Source organism: Ursus arctos, unplaced genomic scaffold, assembly GCF_023065955.2.
Source record: "Ursus arctos isolate Adak ecotype North America unplaced genomic scaffold, UrsArc2.0 scaffold_16, whole genome shotgun sequence".
Classification (NCBI taxonomy): Eukaryota; Metazoa; Chordata; class Mammalia; order Carnivora; family Ursidae; genus Ursus; species Ursus arctos.
This window is the reverse complement of record NW_026622830.1, coordinates 23,843,469-23,865,195: the sequence shown is the minus strand read 5'-3', so window position 1 is coordinate 23,865,195 and position 21,727 is coordinate 23,843,469. Positions and strand designations below refer to the sequence as shown.

The 21,727-nt window shown below is 46.0% G+C and overlaps 1 protein-coding gene across 1 annotated transcript; it reads right to left on the bottom strand.

Annotated features, from left to right (window-relative positions):
- Positions 1-1,291: 1,291 nt before the first annotated feature.
- AHCY (adenosylhomocysteinase) lies at positions 1,292-13,862 on the bottom strand. The gene is made up of 10 exons (XM_026503317.4): positions 13,702-13,862; positions 9,287-9,477; positions 8,088-8,163; positions 6,447-6,596; positions 5,418-5,530; positions 4,748-4,955; positions 4,572-4,659; positions 4,355-4,472; positions 3,388-3,582; positions 1,292-2,404 (listed from the first exon to the last, which is right to left on the bottom strand). Exons 1-10 carry the CDS (start codon positions 13,727-13,729, stop codon positions 2,273-2,275), a joined length of 1,299 nt encoding a protein of 432 aa, XP_026359102.1. The 5' UTR covers positions 13,730-13,862; the 3' UTR covers positions 1,292-2,272.
- Between the last annotated feature and the right edge of the window lie 7,865 nt (positions 13,863-21,727).

Genomic DNA, 21,727 nt, shown 5'->3' with positions numbered 1-21,727 from the left:
AAAATTATTTACAATGGAGTCATATCATATATGCATATAACATATTATATGATCTGGAGTCAGGCCACTTGGCCTCTCTGAAACTCTCTTCTCTTTAGTAACATGGGAATAATAATACCACCTCATAGCCAGAGGCTTAGAATACAAACATGAACGATTCACATTTGTGGAATGTTCAGTCAAGTAGGGACATTTCAGGAGTCTGTGAAGTTCAAGGATTAAAACCAGAGCTCTCATCTTAGTGTTCAAAGCCTATCCTTCCTATCCCCTAGGCCAACTGTTGAGTCCTTTACTTCATAGCTCCCCCTAAACTACAGCCAAACAACTCTTCCCTACCCCATCCCCTCAACTCACTCTTACTTAAGCTGTTCTGCCTGGAATGCCCTTGTCTTCAATTCCTCCTGTTAAAAATCATCAGCTCTTTCAAAATCCATTTCAAGCATCACCTCTTCCCTGCTGCCTTTCTCCTACTACTTACAGGGACTGAACTCTAAAGCTGGGCAGAGAAAAAGAAATGCCAGGAGATGGCAAAGCTGTTTTGTGAGTGCATTCTCCATCTAGCTTGAGATCCAGAAAGCTAGGGTCAGGCCTCAAACATCCCAATATCCCCATCAGGCCCTCCATCCAGGAAATGACCCTTAGAATAGTCTCCAGTTACCCTTCCCAGGTGGGTTCCTGACCTGTAAGACCAGCACAGAGTTCAATATATGACCATTTCAGCAAATAGGAGGGTCTTCAATTTCCTGTAAGTGGCCTCTTATAAACTGTGGGACTTTAGGAAAGACATTTAATCTCTATGAGTCTCTATTCTCAAATATAAAATTAGGGTAACATTTATTACTAAGCTTATTGTGAGAATAAAGAAAATTACAAAGCACCTAGCATCCAACAGATGCTTAATAAATAATAGTTCCCCCAAGGAGCACTGGATCAACCCAAAGTATAAAGGGAGAGAAAAAGAAAAAATGAATGGAACACACAAAAAAATAAGGTAGAGGAAAAAATTTTAGTAGGGATTACAATAAATCTAAGTGGGCTAAATTCATCTACTAAATGACAGATTAGGTTAAAAAACAGGCTGTTTACAAGAGACATACCTCAAGAGATAGAATTCTCTCTCCACTTTACCCATTCTTCCAAGTCCAAAGGTTTGCCTGCAGCTTTTATCACCCCAACCTGCAGACAACCCCTCGTCTTCATCGGCACACAACTATTACTTCTTACTCATGCCATACATTGTTGGCTGTGGATTATCTATATAATAAAGGCTCAGAATTCTTTCAGGCACAAATTTTTTTTTTTTTTTAAGATTTCATTTATTTATTCGACAGAGAGAGACAGCCAGCGAGAGAGGGAACACAAGCAGGGGGAGTGGGAGAGGAAGAAGCAGGCTCCTAGCGGAGGAGCCTGATGCAGGGCTCGATCCCAGAACGCCGGGATCACGCCCTGAGCCGAAGGCAGACGCCTAACCGCTGTGCCACCCAGGCGCCCCAACAGGCACAAAAATTTTTATTTACCCACCTTCCTGCTCTCTTTTAACATTATAAACATTAAAAACCAAATTAACCTTTTTGATCCAGGGTTGTGATAGGAACCATCATGTTACAAAGAGGTGGCATATCTATGCCTGCTTTTATGATTCTCTGGCCCCCTCAACTGCTGGCTGTCACTTATCCTTTTTTGACTGTCCCTTAACAGTATATTCTAACCTCTGTGAAACAGAAACTTAATGTACTAACCTCATTGCTCTGTGAAACCTCTTAAACAAGAGAATGCTCGGCACTAAGGCAGGCTCTCAGGGGCATCAAACTCTCAAAGTTCCTCCCTGCTCTTTGATATAGCTCATTCTCATCTGTCATGGTTGAGGAACCAGTGAACCAGTAAACTAAGAACATGTGTACAAAGTCCATAGACCAGGTGAGGGCCTAGATGGTAAAGTGCATGCACTTTGTGACCACCAAAGCTGACTTCCAACCCAAGTAAGGACTGACTGAGCGAGCAGTTCTAAAACCTCTGAACTCATGGTTCCCTGTGGGTATCTGCTGTGTACTTCTATCATGACCAGTGCTTGAGAAGGGGCTTCTCAATTCCTTCTGCCACACTTAGACAGTATGAGGGATGCAGCAGAGGCCTAAGACTGACTGACTAGCTCTGGGGAGTCAATGGGGGACATTAACAAACTTATCTCAAAGTTGGTACCATTTGCTCTTGGGGAAGAGAGGTGGGACCCCAGCAAGGCCAGCAGTTATAAGGCAAACAATAGGCCTGGTTCTCAGTAGCGGTAATGATCAGGCTTGAAGGGGCCATCACGGGACAAGCCCAGGTACTGGGCCTGCTTCTCAGTCAGCTTGGTCAGCTTCACATTCAGCTTACCCAGGTGGGCTTCAGCCACTGCTTCATCCAGCTAGAGAGAAACACAGGAAGATCTAGAATCAGTGCTATGCTCTGGGACCCCATACCTGCATCCAGCTACGAACAGAGATAAGAACTACTCTGCTGAAGTATCTGTCATACGTGTTACACATATTACTTCATTCTATCCTCACAGCCAGACTCAGTGGATGTGTTGTTTTTGGCTGCCCAGCTCCCCTTTCTCAAGAGAGAACCATGCAACATACCCCCCTCCAAGTAGCCCTGTGAGACCATCAACTACATCTCCTTCCTCACCCTCTACCAACCCAAGCAACCAGCCAAATGCTGCTCTGGAATTTATCTATGGACAGAACATATTTTCTATGACAGACACAGGGATTCTTTAATTCCTAAACAGGGAGGGAATCTTAAAAGAGGGAGGGTATTGGTCTCAGCTTATCAGTGGCAAGTCTATTTGACAAGTGAAGTGAATGTAAAGAAGAAAACAGCCAAGACACAGAGGAAGATGAATCCCTAGGTCCATTGTCTGACTCTTAGACTTCTCTGTTATATAGCTAAGAGTTCCCTTTTAGATTAAAATGGTTGTGATTGTTTTAAAATATATCCTTCAATTCTTTGTCCATAAATATGTAATACCCTTTCCTTCAAGAGGTAGAGCCGGCTCCTCACTTTTTGAGTGACTCACTTTTAATGAAGAGAATAAAGCAGAAATGATGTTGTGGGACTTGGAGACTAGATCCTAAAAGGCACTGGCAGCTTCCTCCTTTGCTCTCCCATGGATCGCTCACTCTACTAGGGGAAGGCCAGCTCCCATCTCATCAGGGGAAGGCAAGCAGCCCTATGGGGACAGACCCATGTGGTGAGGAACTAAGACCTGCCAACAGTGACATGAAGTGAATCTTCCAGCCCCAGTCAAGCCTTCAGATGACAACAGCCACTCCAAATGGAGAGAATGATTTCTGCCTTGTGGAGGACCCTGTGAGGACCCCTAAGAGAGTAGAAATGCAAACCCACCTTCTTGGGCAGGAAGTGAACCCCAACAGAGTACTTGTCTGGGTGGGTCCACAACTCTATCTGTGCCAGCACTTGGTTGGTGAATGAGTTGCTCATCACAAAGCTGGGATGGCCCATCGCACAGCCCAGGTTGACAAGTCGGCCCTCAGCCAACAGGATGATACGGCGCCCATTTTTCAGCCAATAGCGGTCCACCTGCAAGTGGGCAGAGCAGCAGTGAGGGTTGGCAGGGCACTGTTCCCAACGTCCATCCCTGCCTCATCCTACCCTCTTGTCCAGCAGGCCTTCCTGCCTCCAACAGTGTCTGTGAAAGGACCAAACCATCCTAGAACAACCCCCATCACAGGGGCTGGCACTCACAATTAGTTAAGAGCCAATATTTATTAAGCAGCTCTGAGCTATAGACCTCACAGGTCTGCCGTAAGAATTTAATGAGCTGACATGTGTAAAGCACTTGACACATGGCTTGGCAGATACTAAATACTCAGTAAGTATCAGCTAATGTTATTATCATTATTATTGCCATGTGCCCAGGGCTAAGACCATATATAAACTAATTATACATATACATATAAATAATTATATTTCATTCTGATAACAACCCTATGATTTAAGTACTAACTATCCTCATTTCACAGATAGAGAAACTAAAGTTTAAACGGTTAAGTTGCTGCAAATTTGAGCCTGGACATTTTGAAGACAAATCCCATGTTCTCAGTCATCATGCTTCATCAAGCTGTGGTGCTCAACCTTAGTTGCACAGCAGAATCATCTTGGGAGCTTTAAAAAAATGGGCTGTCTTGGTGTCACTCTAAGATTCTGATTTAAGTGGCCCAGAAACCAGGCCCTCATCCTCCCCCATTCCACTGCCCTGGTTGCCAGAGCCTCCTCATCTACCCTTCTTGGTGACCAGCCCAAACACATCCCCCCCTGTCTTCCATCTGCCCACCCTGCTGGGGCTTCTCACCTGGGGCTTGACGTTCACCTTCTCCACAGCATTTTCGTTCAGCCACTTGACATCAATCTCCACGTCAAAGTGCCCAATGTTACACACGACGGCGTCATCTTTCATCTGCTCAAAGTGCCTGTTGAGGAGTGCCAACCCATGGAAGACCGTCAGGGACAAGAGCAGCCCCAAGCCTGCCTTCTTCCTCGCTCCCTGCGACCCCCAACCTGGCACCTACCGGCCAAGGATGATGTCAGTACAGCCTGTGGTGGTGACAAATATGTTGCCCTCCTGACAGGCCTCATCCATAGTGGTCACCTCATAGCCTGCGCAGAGATGGTGTCCACAGGTCATCCAGGGTGGCCCTGCCCCTCTGGCCCCAGTGGCTGACAGCCAACCCTTGCCCTATCATACCCTCCATGGCAGCCTGCAGTGCATTGATGGGGTCGATCTCCGTGATGATGACGCGGGCCCCAAAACCCCTCAGGGCCTGGGCACAACCTTTGCCCACATCGCCATAGCCTGCTACCACTGCCACCTTGCCTGCAATCATCACATCTGTAGCCCGCTTGATGCCATCTATAAGAGACTCCCGGCAGCCATACAGGTTGTCAAACTTGCTCTGAAAGAAGAGAGGGCAAAGGGGTGACGGGGGCAGGCAAGGCCCTGGGGCCTCAGACCCACTCTCAGCATCTTGGCCTACTGGGTCTTGGGCTGATCACTTCCTGTGACTTCTCCCCACCAGCTAATGTGCTCATATGCCCCTTGCTCTGATCAGCCCAAGACGTTCTCCCTAGCCTTTCTATGCCAGTCCAGAAGGCTTCGTAAGGATCAACTGCTAAGAGAGATTGCCTAGAATCTGCTTTCCTTTAAAGCTCTTGTTGTCCAGCTCTAAAACTCATTGTATAGTTCTTCCCTCTTTAATGTACTTATTACCCTCAGTCACTTATTACTCCCTTATCCTCCTCGAATGAGGGCTTCAAGTCCCTAGCCTACAGCTTTCCCAGGGGCCTTTCTTCAGAGGCCTACTCCTGAGCTGCACTGGGAATGAACAGCTGAACATGACACTGCCCCACGGACTCACCTTGGTGACAGAGTCATTGACGTTGATGGCAGGCACCTTCAGCTTCCCACTGGCCATCATCTTGTACAGGTTGTGGACCCCCGTTGTGGTCTCTTCAGAAATGCCTCGGATGCCTGGACAAGAAAGGAGGGGATGAGGCTAAGGCCAGGAAGGAGCTGCCCAAGGGATAATGGCAGTGCCTCTGGGATGAGACCCCAAGAGCCTCAAAGAGCCCATACCTCAACTCACCCGAATTCTTCATCTCTGACCCTGAAAGCTGCTTTTCTTTCTGGGATCCCATCTCTGTGACTGATACCAGTTACCCGATCCTCCAGGCCAGCATGCAAGAGGAGTCACCACCATCACCAGACCTAAGGATTCCATCTCCAAGCAATCCCTAAGCTCTCCATTACTACTGCCACTGCCTTAGTCCCTGCCACCATTGTCTCTTGCCTGGTCTCCCAGCCACGACCCATCTTCTACACAGAAGCCAGCAGCCATTTTCAGCAGCCAAATGTATATATTTTCAGAGAAATCTTTTTAATACCACCCAATTATTTCTCTTTGCTCTCAGGATCAAGCCAAACTCTTCCCTCTTGGCCTGTTAAGTCCTCACATGTCTGCTCTTCCTTAAAGCTCCAGCCACACCCTGCTATTCTCCCCAGCGAAGGAAGCTGCCAAGTTGGCTTCCGTCCAGTTTCTTGAATAGTCCACCCTTTCCTCCCTCAGGGCCTTTGACCTCACTACCCCCTCTACATTCCTTTCCACCCTGATTTAACAAAGTTGACTCCTTCCCAGCTGTTCCCAGCCCTGGCCTTATGCTTGTCCTCAAACCAGACCTTACCCAGGCCTCCCCCACCGCCTCAGCCCCACACCATCAGAAATCAGGAGGCCAGGCGCCAGCATGTCTGCAAGAGCCTGCCATCTTCCCATCTTCCACAGAATCTGCTGTTCTAGGCAGTGGAGTTCTGCCAGGCCTGCTGCTTTCACATGGGCAAGCAGGCCCCATCTAGACTGCCAACACCCTGCGCACCCCCCTACCCCACTTACCTGACAGGAGCTGTGGGTACTTGGTGTGAATGAGGTTGGTGAGGTCACCTCCGTCATCCAGAATCATGTTGAGGGGCCCGTCCTTGAAGTACAGCGTCTGCTCAATGCACCACAGGTACTCCTCGTCTGTTTCACCCTTCCAGGCGTACACTGGAGGTCAAGTGGCACAGTGCATCAGGGGCTGGCCCTCCCCACCGGTGCCTGCCCCAGGGAACCACCAGAGCACAGCCAATACGATCTCCTACCGAATTCCCAGCCCCAGTCACCTCCAGCCCCTCTGAGGACTTAGGCGGTGAAAAGAACAGAACTTGGAACCAGATAGATCTGAATGCAAATTCTGGTTCTACATTCAACAGCTGTGGGACTTTGAGCAAATCACTTCACCCCTGCGAGCCTCAGTTTCTTCATCTCTGATAGTACTGATTAAGTGAGATGGAGGCCAAGTACAGCCCCCCAGATGTAGGTGTCTGGACATAATTATTTCATTCCCTGCCCCCCCTTCTGTCTGGGCCCCAAGGACTGGGACATCAACCTAGTGACCACGGCTCCCACCCACAATGCCTACTGCTAGAATGAAGGTGCTACAGGACCACTGAGGCACACTCAGGTGGACCCATGAGCCAAGATCCAAGATTCATTCCTCACTGAAAGGACTTGAGGGCCCAGCAGTCTCTTGGTGGGCTGTCCTAAGTCTGGCCAAAAAATTATTAACAGCAGCTACTATGCATGGAGCACTTTCTCTGTGGCAGACATTATTCTGACTGCCTCATGGTCCAACTCTTCTTTCTTCACAGTAACTCTCTGAGACAGGCATTACCATCATTATCATTTATAGATGCCCAGAGAGGGGCTAAGATGTGCCCAGGTCACTCAGCATGGGCATTCCAGAATAGGCACCAGAATCCTAACTGCCAGCCCAGACTGGGACACTGATGTTGGGTTCCCATGAATCTCCTGTGAGAAAACAAAACTAGCCAAGCAGGCCCAGCTACCCCCTCCCCCAAACTACGGTAGACAGTGGTCTTAAAAACAAGGCCTTTCCCAGAAAAGGGTCACGGAGCCAAATAAGGCTGAGGAGTGAGGGACCTGCCAGTCCAGGCTGTGGAAGGGTCCTTCCCCACCCATTCCCTCCACCTAAGGTTGGTTAAAGGGAATTGTGAATATCCTATTTAATCACCATCAGAGCTAACCACTTCCTTCCCCAAGTCCCAGCGGACATGTGCCTGTTTCTCTAGCAGCTTGTGATAGTCTTTCCTCAGCCCCCTAGATCATCAGACCCTAGGCAATGGACCTCTGAGGCTCTTTTTCTGCCCAGTATCCCTCCCTGATTCTTTTGGAAATAGAGCTACACCCTTCCTTTAAGGAACTTCCTCTTCTCAACATCATGTAGTTCCCAATCATAAGCTCCCACCCTCCCTGGTTACATGATTTGAGATGGGCCAGTAAGTGCATTCCACAGGATTTTAGATGACAGTGGGACAAAACAACTCTTTCCTTAAATCACTAGACTACAATTCTGCAACCATGACTCCTCTCCCCTGCCATGGGAAACCCTGTCACAGTGAGAGTCAGTGAAGCAAACAGGGAGAAGCAGAGCCCCATCAAGCATCCCCACATCCTTCAGTAGCAAGCAGGACTCACCTGGAATGCCAGCCTTGGCAATGGCAGCAGCTGCATGGTCCTGGGTAGAGAAGATGTTGCAGCTGGACCACTGCACCTAGAACAGCCAACAAGACAGGGCTGCTGGTCACAGACAGCTCATCCATTGGACAGGGATCAAGCAAAGCCTTGGATCGAGGGGGAAGAGGCCCAGCAGGCTCTTCAGTCATAGGTTGGGGACAACTAGTGAGTGGATGGGAGCCAGAACATTAACAAAACCCGACTTAGGTTTTAAAACATCACCTCGTGCTGTGTGGAGGGCAAAGGGCTCCACAAGGAAGCAAGGAGACAAGTGAAGAAGCTGCTGTAAGAGTTCAGACAAGAAATGCAATGGTAGCAGTGGAGGTGATGATGGGTCTATTCTGAAGGCTGAAATGACAGAATTTGCTGTGGGATTAGTTGTTGGGGTGAGACAGAAAAAGGAGTCAGGGATGACCCCAGGTTCTTCAACTGAGAGAACCTGGAAGGCTGGTGTTTCCATTTATTTACATGAGGAAGACTGCAGGAAGAGGAGGGGAACAGGAAATCATGAGTTTGGACATGTTGAGGTTGAGATGTCTATTAGATCTCTAAGTGGAGATGACTGACACATCGGCTGCCGGATACCTAAGTCTGGAGTTGCAGGAAGAAGTCCAGGCTAATACATGTATTTGGTAGTCATACAGACAGTATTTAAAGCCATAAAATCAGACCACTGAGTGTGACTGTTAAAAAGAAATAAGAGGTCAAAGGACGGAGCTTAGTATACTCTTAGTTGGTTTTGGCTGCTCTTCCTTGCTCGGTCTTGGGAAACCATTATTCCAAAATTCCCAGAAAGATTAGAAGAGCTGCCAGTCACTGGTACTTACAACCCAGGCTGAAACAATAAGAGCATACCATCCTTATGGCACCATGATTGGTCCGTGGCGGGCACATGACCCTGGGGGGCCAATGAGAGCCAGTCCTTACATGACTCAGTGGGACATCAGCGTTGAGTTTTTCCTACCCAGAGTTCCTCCGTTAGGAGGATGTGAACTGAAGAAACTCAAACTATCTTCCCAGTCAGGGCAAAAATATGCCTAAGAATAGTCGCCACAAAGGGTGGTGGCACTGTGACAAGCTTGGAGCCCCTGCTGGAGCTCCCCTGCAGGAGCACCACATTGGACTTCCCCACCCCCCACAGGAAATGCTGAGGACCTCACCTCAGCACCCAGGGCTACGAGGGTCTCAATGAGGACAGCCGTCTCCACGGTCATGTGCAGGCAGCCAGCGATGCGGGCGCCCTTCAGTGGCTTGGAGGCCGAGTACATCTCCCTCATCCGCATCAGGCCTGGCATCTCATTCTCCGCGATGTCCAGGGCCTTGCGTCCCCAGGAGGCCAGGCTGATGTCGGCTGCAGGGCCAAGATGGATGGGAGTTCCGTGAGCTGCCTCCTCCCGCCAACCACGAAACACCACCATTCTCACTCACCCACTTGTGGACCCAAAACACTACAGTGAGCAATCCGGTCACTGCACTCTCTCATTCAACAAGGATTTATGGACCCAGGGTAGTCAAAAAAGACAGACATGGTCCCTGCCTCACCACAGCTTACAGCCTTGTGGGAGAACACATGTAATCAAAGAATCACACAGGTATGTGAAAATTACAACACAGGTAAGTGCCCCTTGAAAAATAACTATCAGCCTATACATACCTCCCACTACCCTTTCTGATGTCACCTACCAATCTCCTCATTCCTTAAACATTTTGGTTCCTGGCACTCCATCTTCCAAGTCATCATTCTTCGTGACTTCATCACTCATAAATGATATCCAACACACTGGACTCAACACAGTTGCTTGACCGTATGAAAATGCTGCTTCCCCACTACTGACGTTTCTTTCCACCCGGAGTAAACCCACCTGTGTAACTAACACTCTTGGCCTCTCTCTGCCCTAGGGGAAGCCAGAGTGACTTGTCTGATTGGTAAACTTGGGAGGAATAAAGGTCATGCTCAGTTCAGCTCTCCCTTTTGCAAGCAAGCAGTAGCCAGCCAGCCTACAGGAAGCAAGTTCTTCCACAGGGAGACCTACCTAGGCTCACCCTGCCTGTACCTGGAGGGTAACTGCTGAATCTGGCAGTTTGTTAGCTGGATCATCGGACTTCAACACTCACCTACACCCTCCGGCTTTGATGTTATCAGTAATGAGAGTTATATTTGGGCTTCTATCTGCCACCCCAAATGTCTCAAATTTGTCCAAATTCTCAGACAGGAAAGAAGGATATATAATGAGTTCGCTCACTATCTCAATACTGTTCTCTCTAATTTCACCCTTTCTCTCTCCAGGCCACACTAGCCCATTCCCTAGGTCAGTGGTTACAAACTTCCCTGGTCAGAGTCATCAGGCATACTTGTAAATCTCCCCTGGCAAAAAAGATTCAATAGTTCTAGGATGAGGGCTGGGACTCCTGGTGATTTTTATCTTTAGGGAAATTTAGATCCTGCCAGTCACCCAAAGAGGTGGTGGGTGGGAGAGAAAGGACGGTAGAGAATTTAACAGTAACAAATAATAAAACTAAGTCAGTCTGCTTCCTACTGTACCTCTCAATTTCAGAGAAGAAATATTCCTCTCCCTACTCCCACAGTGCCTCAACACACATCCCCTCCCTTTTTACCCTCTCACTCCACTCCCACCCATCCACCTTGGCAAGCCATCACCAATTCTGACCACCCCCCCACCTTTGGAAATCTTGATTTCAAAACCAACTCTGGCCATGTCCCATCTTTCCAATCCTCTCCCTCTGGAGCCCCAACTCCAGTAAGGGCAAAGCTATCGGTCAGAACCTCTAATGCATTAATCCTACCGATTTCTGCAGTCCCTCAACACACCACCTTCTATTCTCAACTTCTTCCACAGTTTAAGATTCCCCTGTTCCCTCTGAGAACTCCTTGGCAAAACTCCCACCCTGGTTAAACCTAACCCTCCACGGCACCCAAGCCAGTGAGCACTGCAGGAGGAAAATCACCACCACACCAAGACCACGAATCTCACGGGCATTCAGCAACCCTAGGACACTTTCTTAGTAAATTTACTCTCCTTAGGCTGGGGCACCTGGGTGGCTCAGTCAGTACAGCGTCCAATGCTTGATTTCAGCTCAGGTCATGATCTCAGGGTTGTGAGACTGAGCCCTGCATCAGACTCCGTGCTGAGCATGGAGCCTGCTTAAAACTCTCTCTCCCTCTGCCCCTACCTTGTACTCTCTTGCACGTGCACGCTCTCTCTCTCTCTCAAAAAAAAAAAAAAAGTACTATTTTCCTACTCTGTTCAAACCCCTAACACCTCTCATCAACTAATGACCTCACTTCACAATTCATTGAGAAGAATTCAGAACTATGCCTTATTTCCTTCGTGCCATCCACTAGTCCTTCTCCTCTGTAGCTATAGACCAAGCATTCTTATTTTAAGAGAATAGTCTCTGCCAGGTGGGGCTTGATCCCCTGTCCTCTCACCTTCTTGTGGAACTTCACTACTCCGCTGAAAACTGTTCTCAAGGTTTCCCAAGACTGGCCTGATCCTATATCTAATGGTCAATTATCTATGTTCACATTTCTCCCTGAAGCACTGCTCCCACTAATTACGTCCTCCTTCTGAAACCTTTTCTTTTCTTGGCTTCTATGCCTGTCGTCCTGTGGTTTTCTTCCTACCCTCCTGGCTCCTCTTCCTATAACTGACTCTCACGTTTGAAAGCCTTCAGGGCTCCATCATCTCCCTCTTCTCTCTTACCAGATGAGCTCATCACATTACAGCTTTTAATACCTTCCCTACGGCAACAACTCCCATGTTATTTCCAGCCCAAACTTCTCCCCTGAATTTAGGACTCATATAATCCAATTTATCGACTCAGCATCTCTACTTGGATACCCAGCTGGATTTATTATGGGTCACATTTGAGCCCTTGGGACTCCTCCTCCCTCTCAAACTTTTTCTTCCTCAATCTTCCCATTTTAGGAAATGAAACCACCATCTGACCAGCCACTTCAGCCAAAATCTTTAGATTTCTTGATTCTTCTTTTCCCCTTTCACTGCCTCCCCGTCTTCTAGCTCTTCTAGCCCATCAGCAACATTCCAAATAGCCCTCAACCCTGACTGGCTGAGCTCTTCACAGTATGACAAGCCCCCATTCTAGCTCAGGCACGGATGAGACCTTGACTTAACCTTTCTGGGCTTCAATTTCATGGGGGCAGCTGGCTACTTGATTAGCTATTTCCACAGAATCTTGTTTTGTTATGTTTTTTTTTAAAGATTTTATTTATTTGAGAGAGAGCACAAGCCAAAGGAGGGGCAGAGGGCAAGGGAGAAGCAGACTCCCCACTGAGCAAGGAGCTCACTCAGGGCTCCATCCCAGGACCCTGAGATTATGACCTAAGCCCAAGGCAACCGCCTAATCCACTAAGCCACCCAGGTGCCCTATTTTCACAGAATCTTTGCAAGTACTTCCTACTAGTGCCTCAGTTTCTTCCTCTGTATAATGGGATAAAGTCCACTTCCACAGATTATTTTGTAAACACATTCAAATCACCAAATACACTGCAAGTGCGCCATAAATACTGATGCCTTTCTTTAGGTTAAATGGTGTCTTGAATTTACTTTAAAAACTGCTAGCAGCCTGAACAGGTTTGTGCTGAGAGTTCATTAAGTTTGCTCCAAGTGTGTTCACTTATATACAGTGGTGAAAGAGTGTGCTTAGAGGCCTTCAAGGCCTATGTTCATATCCTGCTCCAACACCTCCCAGCTCTAAGATCTCGAGCAAGCTATCTTTATTCCAGTGTCTCTGCATAATCATCATCAAATGGGAAAGTAATAGTCCCTTCCCTAAAAAGCATGAGAATAAAATCACTTCATGTAGAATTAAAAAGTCAAAGGTGGTGCCCGTCCCATAGTAAATGCCCAAGAAACATTAACTGTCAGTTTATCAACTTCAATCCATAGGACAGCAAGGAATTTTCTAAGCACTCCACGTTTTCTTCGAGATTCTCTGCACAACTGTCCGTGTTGACCAGCAGAGTGACCCCAGAGGCTGAGTAACGAGCCCAAAGTTCCCTGTGAGTGGACTAGTGCCAGCCTCTAGCTCGCTATCCAGGCCTCTCCTCCGCACACGCCTTAGGGACTCCAGTGCCCTCGAATTCCCTATGGGAGGCCCAGACAGGAGTAGGCACTTGTCCGGGTCCACCCAGCTGGCCAAGGGGCCGTTGCAGGCCCAGACGCAAGACCTTGGCCTCCTGGAGTAGGTCCCTGCAGGTGCCAACACTCCCAGGCCGCGGCCAGGTGCTCGCTCTCCGCCTGCCCCAGCCTCCTCAGGGCACGACACGCCGCCAGTTGGCGGCTCCGCAGCCCGCGCCGCTGCACTGGGCCTCGCGCGGCACGCCGGGACTTGTAGTCCACGGCCGCCTCCGACAACCGGCTCGCTGCAACAGGAGAACTCCAACCCCCAGGCGGCCTCGCGCGGCGAAGATCGCGCCGTGCCAAAGATTCAATGGGACCATGAGAGCCTCGCTAGGGCCCCGCGGCTGCCTTCCCGACAGGCCCCCGGCGGGCGCGGAGCCGACCTGGCTTGCTGCACTCCTGGAACTCACCGACTTTGTAGGGCAGTTTGTCCGACATGCTGGCGGCGTTTCCGCACAGAGTGATGGACACGGGCGAAGGAAGCCGGCCCTGAGGGTAGGGACTTGCACGGGAAGGGCGGCGCTGGGCAGAGATCTGCGCTAGGCGCCGGCGCCTTTAAATAGCTTCCTCTGTCTTGCATATTCATGAGTCCCGCTAGAGCTGAGTGGTCCGGGGCGGAGCCCAACGCAAGGTGGGAGGGGGCAGGGGCCGGAACGGACTTCGAATCCTGCTGAGAAAATAACCCGATTTTGTCCGCGGTGGGTCTGGAAGAGAGCTTCGGGAGAGGCCTGAGAGCAAACCCGAGGCTCCCTTTCTTTCATTCGTTCAGCTAGGAAATCCGTAGTTAAAATCTAGTAAAACTGCTATTCTAACCAGTTCACCTCCCTGAGCCGCAATTTCCTTATTAGTAAAATGAGCCGAATGACACCTACCAAACGAATTACACGTAAAGTTGCAATATGTCAGGTACCTAGCACATCCCAGATAATTCTACACTCCCCTCCAGGTAACCACTATCGTGAGTTTAGGTAGATTTTCATGCATTTTACTACTTTTACTACATATGTGCACATCGTTAAACATTTCACAGAATTTTTTCTGTATTTATATAAATGGTACCATACTGTATTTAGCCTTCTGCGACTTGCTTTTTTCTGTCAATATTACGTTTGTACGAGTCACGCATGTAAGCTTAATAACTTTACTTATTTTTGCTTTTGCTGCTGGATAGAATTTCATGTATACGTTCCATCATTAACTGTTCTGTTTGCTAATGTGCAGGTTATATACATTCTATCGCTATTGCATACATGGAGCAACGGACATTTGTGTACTTGTCTCTTAGGGCACATGTGCGGATATCTCTGGGGCAGAATGTACCCAGGGATGGAGTTTCTGGGCTGACATATTTGTAACTTTCCTAGATATTGCCAAATTGCTTTCCAAGGTAGTTTTACCATTTAGCCCCCTCTCACCAGCAATATCTGAGAGGGCCTGTTTTTCCATATCTCTGTGACCACTTGTCAGTCTAACAAATTTTTGTTGACCTGATGAATGTGAAAATGTATCTCCCCGTGTTTTTAACTGGTCATCTGAAGACCCTTTAACATCTCTAAAGGAACCCTGCTCCCCACCCAAACCCCCAGCTGCAGTCCATTTTCTTCCTCTCCTCAAACTTTTTCAGTTTCCCTTTAGGGATCTGCACTTGTCACCTATCACTCAGTTCTCAGCTATGTGGCCTCTACCCCCATGTCTTGGCAAAAATTTCTGCAGCCAAGGTCATCAGGAAACCTGGCTGAATCCAACAGATGTGCCTCTGCTTGCATTCCCACTCCCCTGCAGCACCTAATGTGCTTTTGGCTTCCTCTTTCCTGTTTCTCCTCCCAGTGTTTATTCCTGTTCACTCAGTTCCTTCTCTGACCTTTGCAACTTCCTCTTTCTCTAATGCCTTTAAGGGTTGATGTTCCTTTTTCCTCTTGCTCTATCCTTACTGTGCCGTTTCACCCACACTTACGGCTGTTGTGACCATTTCTATCAAGCTGATCCATGTGTTGTCCATGGATTAAAACACTGCCTTATGCCAGAAGCCACCTGTTTCCCTTCTCAATCACATGCCCCTTCTCCCCACCCCTGGAGTTATTGCTACAGTGAATTTTTTCTTAATCATTCCTTTGCTTTTCTTTCTTTCTTTTTTCTTCTTTGCTTTTCTTAATGGGTTTTACTACCTATGTGACTATCCCTGAACAGCACATTGTTTAGTTTTGACTGTTTTTTACCTTTGTATAAATGAAATCATACCATATATATTCTTCTGCAACTTGCTTTTCTCTCAACATTGTTTTTGAGTCATTTGTGTAGATAGTGTAGCTATGGCTCATTTATTTTCTGTATAATCCATTGTATGAATATACCACAATTTACTAATTCATTAAATTGTTGCTGGGCACTGAGTTCCAGTTTTTTCTACTACAAATAATACTGCTCTAAGTTCTTCAGGTATGCTCATGTCCAACTTAGCTAAGTAATAGGAAACTGTTTCCCAAAGTGGTTGCATCAGTCTATATCCCCACCAACTCTGGGTAAAAATTATTGTTCTATCCCCTTACCAGCACATCCTGTTATCAATTTTTATTTTTTACCAACCTGGCATGTATGAAATGATCTCTCACTGTGGTTTTAATTTGGATTTATGTGACTACTAATGAGGTCGAGCGCCTAGTCATATGTTATTTTTTCATATGAATCCTATCTGCAGTCCTTTCTCTGTGAAAGTTCCACTCATGTCTTGCCCATTTAAAAATAGGTGGTTTGTTTTTTCTTTTCAATTAATAGGAATTCTTTGCATATTCTGGATGCATACCAATCTTACGTGTTGCGGGTATCTTCTCCGGGTTTATGGTTTGTCTTCTCAACCTCTATGTTTTTTGATAAATAGAAATTCTCAGTTTTAATGTAGTCAAATTTATATTTTCCCTTATAGTGGGAGTTTTTGTCTTGTTTTAGAAAGTCTAATATCCCAAGCTCATAAAGAATATCTCCTGTATTGTCTTCCCAAAGTTTTACAATTCAAGTATGTATATGGTTGGTATGAGGTAGGAATTCGGTTTCTTTTTTTTCCCATATGGATAAGCAGTTGTCCCAGCGCCACTTACTGCATCCTTCCCCCAGGGCCTACAGTGCCATCCCTGTCACAGATTAAGTGTCCATAAATACATGGTTCTTTCTGCACTCTCTATTTTGATGCATTGATCTATGTCAACTCTACCCCGTTGAAATGACTAAAGCTTTATGGTAATTTTTTTGGGGGGGGTAGGCTTCATGCCCAATGTGGGGCTTGAACTCATGACCCTGAGATCAAGAGTGGCATGTTCTACCAACTAAGCCAGGCAGAAGCGCCTAAAGCTTTATAGTAAATCTTGATATCTGGTAGGGGAAACCCCGCCCCCCCATGTCCTTCTTCAAGAGTATACAATTTATCGGATGCCTGGGTGGCTCAGTCAGTTAAGCGTCTGCCTTCGGCTCAGGTCATGATCACAGGTCCTGGGATTGAGTCCCATATCGGTCTCCCTGCTCAGTGGGGAGCCTGCTTCTTTCTCTGCCTGCTGCTCCCCCTGCTTGGGCTTGCTCTCTTTCTGACAAATGAAATAAATAAAATCTTAAAAAAAAAGAGAGAGAGAGTATACAGTTGGTAAACAGTGATATACACAGAACTTAAGTATTATACAAATGAATTTTGACAAATACATACATCCATGTAACCTATACTCCAGCAAGATAAGAGAACGTGTACGAGGATAATTTTTTTTAAAGTTCACATGGAGTGGATGTATCACACAGATTTTTCTATTTTTTCACTATTAGAACTTTAATGAGTTGTTCATTCATGCAGAGTTCCCTATATATTTTGGATCATTCCCTTGGGGGGAAAAGTCCTAGAATTTGGAGTAACTGGATCAAAGGACATAGCATTTTTTTTTTAAAGATTTTATTCATTCATTTGAAAGAGAGAAAGCGTGCACAAGCAGGGACACCAGCAGAGGGAGAGGGAGAGAGAGAAGTAGGCTCCCCACTAAACAGGACCCCGGATCATGATCTGAGCCAAAGGCAAATGCTTAACCAACTGAGGCATCCCTGGACTTAAGCATTTTTTTTTAAAGATTTTTTAAATTTATTTATGTGACAGAGAGACAGCCAGCGAGAGAGGGAACACAGCAGGGGAGTGGGAGAGTAAGAAGCAGGCTCCCAGCGGAGGAGCCCGATGTGGGACTCGATCCCGGAACGCCGGGATCACACCCTGAGCTGAAGGCAGACGCTTAACGACTGCGCTACCCAGGCGCCCCTGGACTTAAGCATTTTTAAGGCTCCTCCTGATTTTATTGCCATATTTTCTAAAAATCATCTGTAGTGTCTGAGTTAAAGTTACTGCATGTTTACCAGCATTTATATTATTCTTGGTTTTGTTGTGGATTTTTTGGGGTTTTTTTTTCTTCTACTTTAGTAGGTGAAAATGATACATTGTTGAAATGTACATTTCTGTACCATTGGAACAAAAGATTCCTGCTCCAGAATGAACCTAGGGAGATCCTCCCACTGAAAGTTTGCCACAGTCTGATTCTGTGCCAAATAGCCTGAGATACTTTAGTTTCCAGTTTGTTTCTTAGCCCTGATTTCCATTCCTCTTTTACTGTCATCCTTCTCTGGTGGAGCTAACTTCCACCTGGCCCATTGCCTGTCAAGTCTCAGACTTCCTTGTCTACACTCCTGCTGTGGACCTTGGGGAGGCACAGCACCTTTCTGAGCCTCCTTTCTCCTCTATTGTAAAATGGGAATAAGACTAATAATATCACCTTAGAGGGTTAGTGCTAATCAAAAAGCTCTTTACCTTCACATGGATATAGCACTTTATAGGTTACAGAGCACTTTTAAGTCCATTTTCTCACGTTGGAAAATTAATAATTTTTCTATTACACAGATACATTATGTGAAATGTAAAAAATATAGAAAAGTATAAAAAAGAAACTCAAGCTAATTCGGAGATTATGACTATTATCATTTTGATACATTTCCTCCTGATCTCTTTTCATTGCATCTATATGTTTTCTATATCTGAGATCATATTGTATAGACTGTCTTATACCTCTTCTTTTTTTTTAAGATTTTATTTATTCATTTGACAGAGAGAAAGCTAGCAAGAGAAAGAGAGAGAGAGCACAAGCAGAGGGAGAGGCAGAGGAAGAGGGAGAAGCAGGCTCCCCACTGAGCAAGGAGCCTGATGCGGGACTTGATCCTAGGACCCTGGGATCATGACGTGAACCAAAGGCAGATGCTTAACCGACTGAGCCACCCAGGCACCCCATACCTCTTTTTTTATATCTAAAATTTTCACATGAGCTAGCTTCATAATGCTCTCAATTTATGCCTGGTTGTGTTCAAAGTGCTTTGTAAATAGTAGCTCATTTAATCCTCATAATAATATTAAGAAGTAGGTTTTTCTCAAATTGCAAATGAGGAAACTGGCCCAGAAAGGTTAAGTAATTTCCCCATAGTTACACAGTTAATAAGTAAAGAAACTAGAATTTCAACCCAGGTGGTCAGACTCCAAAATTTGTTCTTAAGTCCTATATTATGCAGTTTCTCTCTCTTTTTTTTTTTTAAGATTTTATTTATTTATTTGACAGAGAGAAACAGCCAGCGAGAGAGGGAACACAAGCAGGGGGAGTGGGAGAGGAAGAAGCAGGCTCCCAGCAGAGGAGTCTGATGTGGGGCTCGATCCCAGAACGCTGGGATCACGCCCTGAGCCAAAGGCAGACACTTAACAACTGCACCACCCAGGCGCCCCCTATGCAGTTTCTCTTATTACGGAAATTCCAGCCTATGGGTGTATCTCAATTTATGCAGCCAAGCATCTATTGTTTCAGTTTCCCTGAAATAATGTGTCCCACTTTTGATTCATTATGGCTTCGATAAACAAACAGAAATAGAATTGTTTGCTTAAGGAATATCAATATTTGTGAAAGTCCTTTTTTTTTAAAAAAAAAAGATGTATTTATTTTAGGTGGGGGGAGAGTGTGGGAGGGAGGGACAGAGGGAGAGGGAGAGAGAGAATCTCAAGCATTCTCCCTTGTTGACTGCGGAGCCCAGACACGGGGGCTCGGTCTCACAACCTGGAGGTGAAGACTTGAGCAGAAACCAAGACTTGGTCACCTAACTGACTGAGCCACCCAGGCGCTCCAATATTTGTCAGTCTTGATCCAACTTGTCAAATTACCCTCCAGAAATTTGGTTCCTATTCTTGATACTCTCGAAAACTGGGTGTAATTATAATAATTTCAAGTATTTTCTAATTTATTGGGTGAAAAAACTTGGCCATACACTCTCCAACTATAAGCATTCGCCTTTAAAAAAAAAAAGCTTTTTATTTTGATATAATTGAAGATTCACATGCAGGTGTAAGAAATAATACAGAGAGGTGCTGTGGTCCTTTTACCCTGTTTCCCCTGATAAAGACATCTTGCAAAACTGCGCAATATCACAACCAGGATATTGACATTGATACAGTCAGGATACAAAACATTTCCGTCACCACAAGAATCCCTCAAGTTTCAAACCATAAGAGAAACTTAGGAAACAAACTGAGGGTTGCTGGAGGGGAGGGAGCTGGGAGTTGGGGTAACTGGGTGATGGACATTGGGGAGGGTATGTGTTGTAATGAGCACTGGGTATTATATAAGACTGATGAATCACAGACCTGTACCCCTGAAACAAATAATACGTTATATGTTAATTAATTGAATTTAAATTAAAATATAGAATAACGGGGGTGCCTGGGTGGCACAGTCGTTAGGCGTCTGCCTTCGGCTCAGGACGTGATCCCAGTGTTCTGGGATCGAGCCCCACATCAGGCTCTTCCACTGGGAGCCTGCTTCTTCCTCTCCCACTCCCCCTGCTTGTGTTCCCTCTCTCGCTGGCTGTCTCTCTGTGTCAAATAAATAAATAAAATCTTAAAAAAAAAATAGATTAACAAGTTTGTAACATCAAATCTCAGTTTAGTAGGAATACTTGTTAGATCTTGAAATAAATGTGTCATTTAAAATGAAAAAAAAAAAAAAGAAGCCCTCACGGTGCCCTTTTATAGCCACACCCACTTCTCTCCTGCTTCTATTCCCCCAACCACTAATCTATAGTCCATCTCTATAATTTTGTAATTTCAAGAATGCTATATAGGACGCCTGGGTGGCTCAGTTGGTTAAGCATCTGCCTTCAGCTCAGGTCATGATCTCGGAGTCCTGGGATTGAGTCCTGCATCTGGCTCCCTGCTCAGCAGGAAGTCTGTTTCTCTCTCTCATTCTCCCTCTGTGTCCAGGTGCACATGTGTGCGTGCACTCTCTCTCAAATAAATGAATAAAATCTTAAAAAAAAAAAGAATGCTATATAAATGGAATCCTACACTATGTAACCTATTTGGATGGCTTTTCCCACTCAGCATAATTCTTTGGAGATTCATCCAGGTTGCTGCATTTATCAAAGTTTGTTCCTTTTTATTGCTGAGTAGTATTCCTTGGTATGGATGCACTAATTGGTTTAACTGGCCACCCATTGAAAGACATCTGGATTGTTTCCAGTTTTTGACTATTATAAATAACGTTACTATGAATATCCACATACAGGTTTTTATGTGAACATTAAATTTTAGTTTTTCAGAGATAAATGCTGAGAAGTAGAATTGCTGGGGGGCACTGGTTGGCTCTGTCAGTGGAGTGTGTCACCCTCGATCTTGGGGTTGTAAGTCCAAGCCCCGTCTTGGGTATGGAGGATACTTAAAATCTCTTTTTAAAAAAGTGAAATTGCTGGGTTGTATGGTAACTGCATGTTTAATTTTATAAGAATAAACTGCCAAACTATTTTCCAGAGGGGCTGTACCATTATCCTGTGTGCCCACCAGCAAAGCATGAGTGTTGTTTGGGTTTTTTTTAGATTTTATTTATTTATTTGAGAGAGAGATAGCACACATGAGTGGGGGGAGCAGCAGAGGGAGAGGGAGAAACGGACTCCCCAGGGAGACGGGAGCCAGATGAGGGGCTCTATCCCAGGACCCTGGGATCATGACCTGAGCCGAAGGCAGATGCTTAATGACTGAGCCACCCAGGCACCTCTGATCTGTATGCCTTTTATTTCCTTTTCTTGCATTGTTGTACTGACTAGAACTTCCAGCACTGTGGTTGAATAAGAATGGTCAGGACAGACATCCTTGCTTTCTTCCTGAATTTAGGCAGAAAGCATTCAGTTCAGTCTTTCCCCATTAAGTATGTTAGCCACAGATTTTTTTTTTTTTTTTTGTAGATGCTCTTTATCAGGTGAGAAGTTCCCCTCTGTTCCTCTTTCTGTTGTTTTTTTTTTAATCAGAAACAGATGATGAATTCTGTCTTGTGCTTTTTCTGATATTAATTGATATCATGAGATTTTTCTCCTTTAAATTGTTAACATGGTAGGTTATAT

Coding starts and splice junctions, on each gene's coding strand:
- AHCY (XM_026503317.4), bottom strand. CDS start 13,729: ATGTCGGACAAACTGCCCTACAAAGTCG. Junction 9,478..13,701: donor CAAACTGCCCTACAAAGTCG/GTGAGTTCCAGG, acceptor TTGGCCCTGCAG/CCGACATCAGCCTGGCCTCC. Junction 4,473..4,571: donor ACTGACATCATCCTTGGCCG/GTAGGTGCCAGG, acceptor ACTCCTCAACAG/GCACTTTGAGCAGATGAAAG.